This window comes from Eptatretus burgeri, chromosome 11, assembly GCF_056783735.1.
Source record: "Eptatretus burgeri isolate ZD-2024b chromosome 11, Ebu_testis_v1, whole genome shotgun sequence".
Taxonomy (NCBI): domain Eukaryota; kingdom Metazoa; phylum Chordata; class Myxini; order Myxiniformes; family Myxinidae; genus Eptatretus; species Eptatretus burgeri.
In genome coordinates, this window is record NC_140971.1 from 95739622 (window position 1) to 95751109 (window position 11488).

Genomic DNA, 11488 nt, shown 5'->3' on the forward strand with positions numbered 1-11488 from the left:
GCAGATTTTTGGATCAGGAACGGCTCGGGGGCGGAGCCACGCTCCCCCATTGGACGGAGGAAAAGTGGGCGTGAATCATTCTTGATCTGCGAATCTGCATATAGCGATTATACTCCGACGCGCCTGGAGGCGGGGCCAAATCGCCCCACGCTCGCTGATAGGACGGAACAGAAGTGGGCGTGAATCATTCTTGATCCGATTTCTCGGAAAGGCTGGTGTTTTTGCACCCGCTGCTCGGTGCGCGCCCTGTACGAGTCCAGTATCGGTGCCCACAAGCGGCGCGGGAATGGCGGTGATGCGATGGTTGCGAGGGCGAGTTGTGACGGTAAAGGTCGTGGCTGTTGGCGTTGCTGTTGTTGTGAAGCAGCGTTGCGGTTGGTGGTTGGTGTGTGAAAGCGGTTGTGGAGAAGGTGGATGTTGTGAAGGCGGTTCTGGAGAAGGTGGCTGTGGTTGTCGAGATGCGGTTGGTGGTGGTTGTGGTGGTAGTAATGGCGGTTGGTCCAAAATAAAGATAGTAAAAGAAAAATGGCTATCTAAAAGGGTCGCAGCCCGAATGAATGACATTTATTCCCTCTAAACAACGGGTTTGGGGCTAACTACACATATACTTACAGAGATATCTCACCTATGGGACCTGAATGGTGGCTTGCGAATTTCGTCAACCACAACAATATATATATATATATATATATATATATATATATATATATATATATATATATATATATATATATATATATATATATATATATATATATATATATATATATATATATATATATATATATATGAAGACCACAAGGGGAAAACCGGTGATGTCACTTTTTATAAATTTCAGGGTTATTGCACCTGCCAATAGTTGGCAACATAAGGTTTCCTCTCACAATATTACTTTAACAAATAACCAGGGGTGTCACATAATTTATATGGTATAAAGTTTAGCCGTGCAATGAAAAAACAAGTGTTGTCAAAGCTGAACAAGTAGAAAACCAGAGTTGTCAGTACTTTACTCCTGGTTATCTCCCTTTCATTCATGTTAACTGTTCCACCATAATATTCAGAGTTGAGAAACTAAAAAATGAAAGGTTGTAAAACTTTCACAGCATAAACTCTGAGCACTACAATGGCCTATTTGGTTATATCATGGGCTCTGTAGTTGGTGCATATCGTGGTTCAAGCCTGGTCAAACCTTTATTGTGACTTTTATGGGACCCACACCATGGCTTAATGGTTAGCGCGTCTGAGTACCCATCCTCATTCGATGTACCCACCGCCCAATCAACCTGCTTTGGTATATGAGGTAGTCACATGAGGTGACTTCGGCTATCGGGGGGGGGGGTGGTTTATCCTTGGTTTCCTCCTGGTTTTCCATCATATTAAGTAGTACGGAGTAAGAAATGGAGAATCCGTCGTCATATAAGCGAAATACCCTTGAGTATGGCGTTGAACACCAATCAAACAAAAAAACAATGACCGTTTAATGTTGAAAAAAATAATCTGTGATCACCAAAGTCATGTAATGTATGCTAATAACCAACAAGCATGAATTTGCTACACATCCTGGGTTAAAATTGCATGGCAATTATTAAACAATGGAATAACCAGTGATGTCAGTTTGCAACATTGATTCGTTCTTTGCTCTTAAATTTAATAACACAGAAGCTTGGCAAATGCTACATGCTTAATTTGATCGGCCAATGATCACTCTTCCTTTTACTGGAAAAGAAATATATATGACAGTTATTAAACAGTTCACCAATGTCTTGAAACTTTGTTTTTCAGTTTCTTCAAAATTGACTTATCCTGACATCTCTGGTTTTCCCCTTGTGGTCTTCATATATATTCAGTATATATATATATATATATATATATATATATATATATATATATATATATATATATATATATATATATATATATATATATATATATATACATACATACATACATACATACATATATATATATATATATATATATATATATATATATATATATATATATGTAGCCCTTGAATATAGATGAGATTAGTGCTTCACAGCCAAGGTGAGGCATGGAAAGTGTGCCATCCCTCGGCTGGACGATAATCCGGGTGTCATATCTACCAGTATTAGTTGGTGGATGTAAAATATCACATGGTGTAAAGAGACAGTAGTCGCGTTATCACTGGCAGGCTGAAGAAGTTAAAAATTCCTGCCACTTTCAAGCGGCGTCAGACCTGGCTAGCCAGTTCGTGAAAGACTTAGGCGAAATACTTTCCCCAGCTGATGTCATAAGAAGGTGAGAATAATTGTGGTGGTAGTAGTAGTAGGACTAGCATAGCATCAACGGCAAACTAGCATAGCATCAACATCAAAGTTGTAGCATCAACAGCAAATTGGCCTTTCGACAATTACAAGTGAAGCTGGGAATGGCAAACTTGTGTCAGGGAAAATACAAAGTTAACAGATAATATACGCAAGAAATGATTACTTTACCACAACACTAAGTCTCCCTCTCTATCCATCATCCCTCTCTCCCTCTCTATCCATCATCCCTCTCTCCCTCTCTATCAATCATCCTTCTCTTTCTCCGTCTCATTTAATGCAGGTTGAGAAGGTTCGGCAGGTGAAGGTGCAGAGCCTGCAGCGGCAGCTGGAGGAGCTACGGCAGTGCCTGGCACGGCTTGAGATCGCCATGGAAAGTGCACGTGCAGCTCTCGAGTGTGGTTCCGATGGTGAAACTGTGGCGGAAGCCCGTTCTCGACTGGCAAGCCATCTGCGCGAGCTGGCTTGTCTTGGAAGCATCCTCCAGCCACAAGAAGATGATCGGCTTTCCTTCTTGCCACCTGACACCACTCTGTACGCAGCCATCAGGACTTTTGGGGCTGTGCACAGTGGTGCTTGCCCAGAGCTTTCAGAACTTGCAGGCGACAACCCTGTTAAAGTGGTAAGCAAGGAGTAGCAAAGGACATCTCGGTGATGAGATGCAAATGTCCTGCATAAGATCCACGATTGTATCGCGATCATGTTTTGGCCGTTAAGGCATTCTTTTCCGAGCTGTTTACTTGCTTTAGGAGGAGCTTTACGAGTATTAACTACATGGGGAGAGATCATGTTTATCATTTTGCCTACTTTATATCAAATACATAGATTACAACATGCATGGAAAATGTATCTTCTTTTCTACCTTTTGACTTGACCTAAGGCATGCCTTCAAACGTACCTTAAAACAACATGGCAACTGCATTGTATTCGAAGCATGACCAGGTATTACTGTACTTGTTTTGAAACGAAGATTGTGGCATAAGAGCCGAGACCTCGAGGAATGTGCATGAACCTATGAGCCATCTAGCCTGGGTTCAAATCCCAATCCACCTTTGGTTTGGTAAAACCTTGAGCCAAAAACTCTCCCTGGCCAACCCCACGAGATGAGAATAATTGTTAAAGACTCCATTTGGCAAATTATATAGAACTGAGTTAAAGTTTGCGAGAAATTCCTGGTGGTTATTTTATTCTGCTGTTTCTTTTGTTTGTTTTTTTTTTGTGACCAGGTGAAGGGTCGTGTTGCAACTGTGATGCTGGTGACAAGGGACCATGCTGGGGATGTCCGGTCAGTAGGAGGTGATCCTGTGCATGCCCTGCTTGTGGAGCCAGACGGTGTGTCTGTACAGGCTGATATTAGAGACCGCCAAGATGGCAGCTACACTGTGAGCTTTTGGCCAGCAAGCGAGGGTGAGCACTCTCTGTCAGTGACTATATTTGAGCGCCATGTTGATGGTAGCCCTTGTCGGGTGCTGGTCCGACCAGGCCGTAGCTACTCCAGCCTCACCAAAGCTTTGCGCAGCTTTGGTGGTCCAGGCTCAGCAGATGGGCAACTCTGCCGTCCTTGGGGCATCTGCATCGACTCGGAAGGTCGTGTCATTGTAGCGGATCGGAGCAATGACCGAATACAGGTGTTCAGTCCTTCGGGTAGTTTTCTTTTCAAATTCGGTGCACACGGTGCTGCACCAGGCTTGTTCGACCGACCAGCCGGTGTCGCTTGGGATGCAGGACGCGGTGGTCGCATCGTGGTGGCCGATAAAGACAACCATCGTGTTCAGGTGTTTAGTGGAGATGGACGCTTCCTGTCTGCATTTGGTGAGCGTGGCAGTGACAGCGGTCAGTTCTGTTATCCTTGGGATGTGGCAGTTGGTGGCAGTGCAGGTGTCATTGCTGTCTCTGACACACGCAACCACAGGGTGCAACTATTTTCAGCCGATGGATCTTTTCTCAACAAATACGGATTCGAGGGTGCTTTCTGGAAACACTTCGACTCTCCACGGGGTGTTGCTTTCGATGCAGACAGCCGACTTCTCGTAACTGATTTTAACAACCATCGGTTGCTCGTCGTACGGCCTGACTGCCGCGCAGCTCGCTTTCTCGGTGCTCCGGGCCATGGGCCCGGACAGTTTTTGCGGCCTCAAGGTGTGGCGGTCGATGCAGAGGGTCGCATTGCCGTAGCCGATTCACGAAACCATAGGGTACAGATCTTCGAGCCTGACGGGACCTTCTTGGGGCAGTTTGGTGGTCCCGGAAGTGGAGCGGGTCAGATGGATCGACCCTCTGGAATTGCAATCACTTCCGATGGCCTGATCGTTGTCGTAGACTTTGGTAACAACCGTGTGGTCATATTCTGAGCTGTGACCAAGGCAAGCAGTCCATCATCTTTTTCATTTTCCACTTCTCTTTGCATGATTTAACTGCAAAGAGAGCTTCAGTCCATAGTTCAAAATAAGACCATATCAATATTCTGAAGCTTAAACCTGCTGAGATGCATTCCGGTGTTTCAAATGAAGTTTATTCTTTCCTTTCCAATTATCTCGTTTATGTTCATGTTTTCCTTTTTTTGTTTGTTTTTGTTTTTTTTAAAGCAGCGTAACCTGAAACTTGAGATCAACACTGATTTGAGATATTAGAGCAATGAAATAGCTCTTTTGTTCCGACGGAGGGTAAAGCCCGAAACGTCAGCACCTTGCGATCCTTTACGACGGATAACTCGAACCATTTTTATTCCAATGTTATAGCTGCTACTGAAATATAATTTCCGGAGCACAACCGTACTCTTCCAACGTGTCACCCTTTGTTTTGTAACAGCGAAACTACTGCAAACATCTCACGGCCCTAACCGCTGCTGCTTCCTCCGTTTTGTTTCTTTTGGAGAGGTTGCTTTGTGAACGTTGCTCACAGTCAGCTTTGGATGTTACACACCAGCTCGCGTTGCACGGTGCATTTCAACGTTGGAAGCGTTTAATTAATACCTCAATCTACCTACCTCGTTGCCACATTTTTAGAATTCCCGCACATTAAGAATGTGTTCAGTAATCGATTTTTGTTTTATATCCGTGGTTGTTTCGTCAGACCTGATTGTGCCCAGAATGCCCAACATAGACAGCAGACGAGGCCACATCATGGTGTGTTTATTATTATTATTATTATTATTTTTACCTCCAGCTTCTCCCAGACAATTTTCAATCCCGCTGGCACTGTGTGCATTGTGCGCGTCATATCAGGGCATGTAACAGCAGCCGTTACAATCTTCCTTGACTGGCAATGTTGGCTATCGAGCCTTTTGCTTTCTTTCTGCTCTTGCCAGCTGAGCATTGCCATTGGCTGCAAACCTTCTCAAACTGCCTCAGGGAAATAATCATCTCGCAAGCTTCCATTATGTTCAACCAGCCACTACCTGCCTCCGTCTTATCTCAGCGTCTTCCACCTTCTTGTGAACGACAACCAAAGAAAGCCACAGCCGACGTGGCGTCTGCTATCCATGGTCTCGTATCGCATCCCGAGCGGCCTGAGACCATGCCATTGTTACATCCTACCTACCTCATATTTTTACCTGGTCATATGTTTACACCTGTTGACCTGGGACACATCAGTATTTGTTCACATCGCTCTTTGACTGTTATTTATCTTCATCTTGTATACCAGCAATTTCTCTGTGACTTAAATATATGTATCGGTGGCTGCTGGATCTTTATGAAGCTTTTCTGAAAATACGTCACGTGGTTGAGCCTGTGTTCTTCACCGTGTGCAGTTGTATCGGTGATGAAATGCCGGCTGGTTTAAGCAGGGTTTTTATTATTTTGCCCGTTTTGTGGTGTTTTTTTGTTTCTCATTTATCTACCTCTGTGTTACCACAAGTGCAGCAATGTTAGTGGTATATTGTACTGTAATGAGAATCTCCAAAGGAAATGTGAATTCGAAAGCGGTTGGCATCGTTCGCCGCATTGTTTTACATGCTCGGTCGGCGAGTTTCATCACTTTGTTTAAAACGCTGACATTTAAGATTGCAACAGTTGAATTTCAAAACCAAGGTAGGATTTTGGAGACGTGCACAACATGCAATACGGGACTTTTGAAATGACATATGGATGCCAGACGAGGCCTTTTGCACATGCTCTGTGTGTGTGTTTTTTTCAGTGGCTCGGTTTGGCTCGATGGCCACTTTAACCTGCCGTTACTAGTGCAAAATCTGTAATTCAAATATTTGTTTTACATATTTTTCAGCATTTAGAGGAAAGAGTGGCAATTTCATCATGGTTAACCATAATTGTTATGTTCCTTAATGAAAATCACTCACGGAAATGAGAGAAATATCCATGGATGATCAGAGTCGGGTTCGTGTCATTTCCTGTCGATACATTAGCTAGCGGTATCAGTGGTTATAACACACACACACACACACACACAAACACACACACACACACACACAAACACACACACACACACACACGCTTCTCCTTTCACCAATAGATGCAAAAATCTCGTATAATTTCTCTTGTGGACCCAGAACCAAACAAAAATATACAAGTCCTTGATGCAAGACCCTATATTTGACGTATTGGTACCACCAAGGGGGGAGCAGTGCTGACCTATGATTTTTTTTTTTTTGAAAGGTCTACGTCTGTTGGTAAGAGAAATGCATGATAGACTTTCAGACCTGGCACCTTGATGTAATTTTGCCCCCCTTTATATCGGAGCACCCACCTGATGCCAAATGCACGCGATGAATACCGTCTTATGGCAATACAGATAGCGCTTTTGATGGAACTGCGGCCCATTGTATGGATCCAAATAGCTGTAATTTGTGTCGTACAAATAATAAAAGAAGATACCAATGCAATTATATCTTTTATTTCAATGCACAGTATATCCAAATTACTTCGGTGGAATGAAAGTTTCTGGAGTCACACATTGAACGAAGCAATCAGAATATACTTTGTTTTTGCATTTGGTAAAGTGAGATGATCTCATTAATTGACATATAATTATACTACATTATTCTTTTACAACCATTCAGTTAAACACATACACTTTGAACATTAAATTATAACACACCGAAATTACTATGATCACAACGACAAAGCGTGCATGTCTGACCAGCATATTACACATTCACTTCACACTTCAATATAACTAAAGTATCACATGTGTCTCATTGTTAGAATTTTACATTTAAATACAACTGTGTGCACAGTATCATCGTGAGAAATCTGATATTATTCAGCGACATAAAATACAAACATTCTCGAGACTAAAATGTATGAACGTTTGGTTGTACAAAATTTCAAAATCGCAGAAAAAGACAACAGACATTATCGAAGCTTTTCATCTTGCAGCTCATCAGGACACATGCAAGAAGACCGGAAGTGCAGACACGAAATGAAACAATTGATTTTTTTTTTCCTTTGTTCTGCTCAACATAAACTCTCCAAGTGGTAGAGTGAATTCTTGCAACCTGTTCTCGAGGAATTCTCCGAGTATGCAATCAAAGATTCGTTCAGGTTTGCTAAAACCATGTGTGGATTGGAGCGGAACCAGAATGCTGTGACCATGTGCTCCTTTGACATATCCAGCCTGTTCACGGACGTTCCTCTCCAAGAAACCATCGATATATGTTCCGGCATCGCTGTTTCAAAGCAACCTTGAACCACCCTGTATCTCTGAAGCAGTCTTTGTGGAACTCATGAACGCGGCAACACGAGCAGTTGAGTTCAGCTTCAATGACAACATGAACACGCAAGTCTTAGGATGAAGACTGAGGATGTATTCTTGATGACAATCTACTGCAAGGATACCTTCACTGGGCAGTACACATGGTAGGACTCCTTTAACTTAACACGCTACAAGATTGCCCTCATGAATACCCTTGTTAATAGAGCATGGGCCATATGTTCACCCTGTCTACTTGCTGCTGAAATTGAGCACATTAAAACCATTCTCCATGACAATGGTTACCCTGAGCGACTCATCTGTGGGTTCATACAGTGCAAAACTGCCAATCGGTCTGAGGACACTGTATTTGGACCAGAAAAGTGTCCGGTTTATCTTGCGCTACCATGGAGAGGTAAAATCTCTCAAAAGTTTGAACAACAGGTGAAACGGTCAGTTTCACAATGTTACAACTCTGTTGCAACGAGAGCGATTTTTACGACCCACAAATTGCTCCCCTCAGTCCAGAAAGATGCACTCCTAACCACAAAACTGAACAATGTTTTTCCGAGTTTCCGTACCGGTGTGATGCCAGGTACGTAGGTCGCACATCACTCGGACAGGAGGATCGGATTAAGCAGCACATTCCATTGGCAATTCCGAACAACTTGGAGACTGGTCGTACACCACCATCCCGTACATGTGAGAACCCAACAAGAATGCCTGCTCAAAGTGATTCTGCCATTGGTCAGCACCTCCCGAGCAATCCCGAATGTGCCCAGAACTATCACGCTGAATGGTTCCGGATTGTGGCACGTGCGCCTACTGAAACACATTTACGTGTTCTTGAAGCCACATTTATACACACACGAGCTCCTGTTCTTTGCAAACTAAAAGAGTATGTACAAACACTGCATCTGTTCTGACCTGGATCCATCGAAAAATGGGAGGTCACGGGTTCCCTCGGTGCCCCAAGGCCATGATTTGTATCTTTCTGTCAGTAACAGTCCAAAGAACCAATCCCCAATGGTCTGAACAAATATATTGTTTCATTTTGGGTCTGCACTTCCGGTCTTCTTGCATGTGTCCTGACGAGCTCCAAGACGAAAAGCTTCGAGAATGCCTGTTCTTTTTTTTTTTGCTATTTTGAGACTACAATGTCATGATATCAAGATACAATATATGAACAGTTTGCTACTGATATCTCATCAGTAAAAAAAATCTTCCTTCCCATGAGATTAATCTTAATCCCAGCATGCTTCCTCACTGATATCATCCCACCAACATGCACCTAATGTTGGTAGTTTACACATTTCTGTGCATCTTGGTCTATTCAGCAAGCAGCTACACCCTGGAAGCTGGCAGACACATTTACATTTGCACTTGCACGACATAAACTGGAGAACAGCATCTAGAGCGGGCAAACCCTCCATCCATTTGATGGTAAGCTTCCTGGTGTCATCCATCCAACCATGTCCATCAGCTGGATCTGGAATTGATGGAGATTTCTTGAGACTTGCTCTTAAGGAATGCATTTTCAGACAATCTGAAAATGGAGGCAGTTGACCTGATTCTATTTCACCTTTCTTCACCAGGAAAAGCTTATTTTTACCAAGTTTGAGTTCACTAAGTTTTCCTTTTCCACCAAAGGCACTTCGTGTCACACCCAGTGAGGCTGTGTATACCTGATGGTGCTTTGCAAACATTCTGTCCAAGAGCTGCTGCTTCTTGAGTGATGTCAATGATTCATTGACGTGTTTTGGTCCCACACCTAATGTACAGAGGACAACTTATGCTATCATTGAAAGTCAGTGATAGTACTAGAACATCTTTGGCCTCTGCTACAATGCTCACTGACTGTGACTCACCTGCTGTATGGTGGGCATGGAGAAACATCCTAGGATCTACTTCTTCTTGGATCGATTCCAAAGCATCAACAGGGAAAACATTGTGCTCACTCACTACATCAAATTTAAAGCATACACTGCCACAAGTGACAAACAGATCAGAAGTATTCAGTTTCTCTTGTATGCTGGGCTGTTTCCAGTCCTCTTCAAGAAAATTGATCAGATTTGTTTTGCTTCAGTGGACGTGAGAGCAGACGTCTCCATTGTCTCATCTTGTGACCTCTGGAGATGTTTTTGAAGAGGCCTCCGCTGTCAGATCCTTGCTTGAGCCTCTCAGCATTTTTGATTGAATTCTCTGAGTTCACATCAAATACGACATCAATGTGTTTGCTACCATATCCAATATGCATCAGTGAAGAAAACAACAATTCTGATAGGTCTCCAAAAGTGGTTGTCACCATGCATTTTCTGAACTAGAGCCATCCCTTCAATGATGCATGTGGATGGACTTGGGGTTGAGTCGGCAAGTGGAGCAACCCTTTCAATGTGACTGGCTAATGCACCTTTGTTGGTCTAATTCAAGGTATCATCAGTATTGGTCAGAGACAAAGGCAATGGTCCAAGAGGATGTTTTAAAACGTCTTGCATCTGAAGGTTCCTGGGAGTAGCAACGAAAACCATCTGCCCAAAAAGCTTGTGATATGCTTTTAGTCCAGAGTCCTTGCCTGACATGATGGTCTTTTGTTACTTGTACAGAGTGGCCACAAAATCCCTGTGCACGAAGTTAGAATTTAGTTCGAATTTATCTGAATGCTTCCCTCCATTCTCCGCACAGATATGAATTTTTCTCCATGTTCTTCTGGACATCTTCCATGTTGAGGTTTGGAGGTCATAAAAGCAGTCGCTTTGAGCTGTTTTGAGGTCTTCAACTGTTGGTTGGCAGAAATGAGAAATTTGATCTTTCAAAGTGCCCCAAAGTGAGTTGTCACATGTTGTTAAGTCCAGACTTCGAGGAGGCCACACTATCTCAGATCCACGTCCAATCCATCGTCCACTGAATTCGGCGTTGTCGAGATATTCTCTAACTGTGAGAGCATAATGTGCTGGTACACCACCTTGTTGCAGGATAGCTGATTATTGACAGTTAAAGACCTGAAAACAGCTGTCAGGGACTGCTTTTATGACCTCTAACCCTCAACATGGAATAAGATGTCCAGAAGAACGTGGCGAAAAATTTATATTTGTGTGGACAATGGAGGGAAGCATTCAGAAAAATTCTAACTAAATTCTAACTGCGTGCACAGGGATTTTGTGGCCACTATGTACATTGATGAAAAGGTTCTCAACTTCTATTTAGTTAATCTTGCATTGAAGTCTGTGCTGTGCTTCTCAATTCTTGTTGGCTGAAAAGTCTGATAAGCTCATTCCCCCTTCTCCTTTGCCATCATAAGATCTGTGCTAACTTCAGCTGAAGCTGCCCTTCCAGTGGAGATGCTTACAGGAGCTTGAGGAAAGTCACAAAATGGATTTATCAAGTTTTCTCCCATTTTAGCAACATGGTGATCCTAGTTTGCTGATAACTTGTACCGTAAGCGAAAATTGACAATTATTAGCAGTTTGAGGAAATTATGTCTTTGTGAGACTAAGCTGTCCTTCTCACATGTCTATCATCCATTTTTGTCTTCT

The 11488-nt window shown here is 43.0% G+C and overlaps 1 protein-coding gene across 2 annotated transcripts in view; it reads left to right on the plus strand.

Annotated features, from left to right (window-relative positions):
- TRIM71 (tripartite motif containing 71) overlaps positions 1-6729 on the plus strand; it is a 110883-nt gene extending 104154 nt beyond the window's left edge. For both annotated transcript variants that reach the window (XM_085847502.1, XM_085847503.1), the window contains 2 exons: positions 2590-2928; positions 3533-6729. In XM_085847502.1, coding sequence (XP_085703628.1) covers positions 2590-2928; positions 3533-4657 — 1464 coding nt within the window. In that variant the 3' untranslated portion in view covers positions 4658-6729. The remainder of the gene's footprint in view (positions 1-2589; positions 2929-3532) is intronic.
- The last annotated feature ends 4759 nt before the right edge of the window (positions 6730-11488 follow it).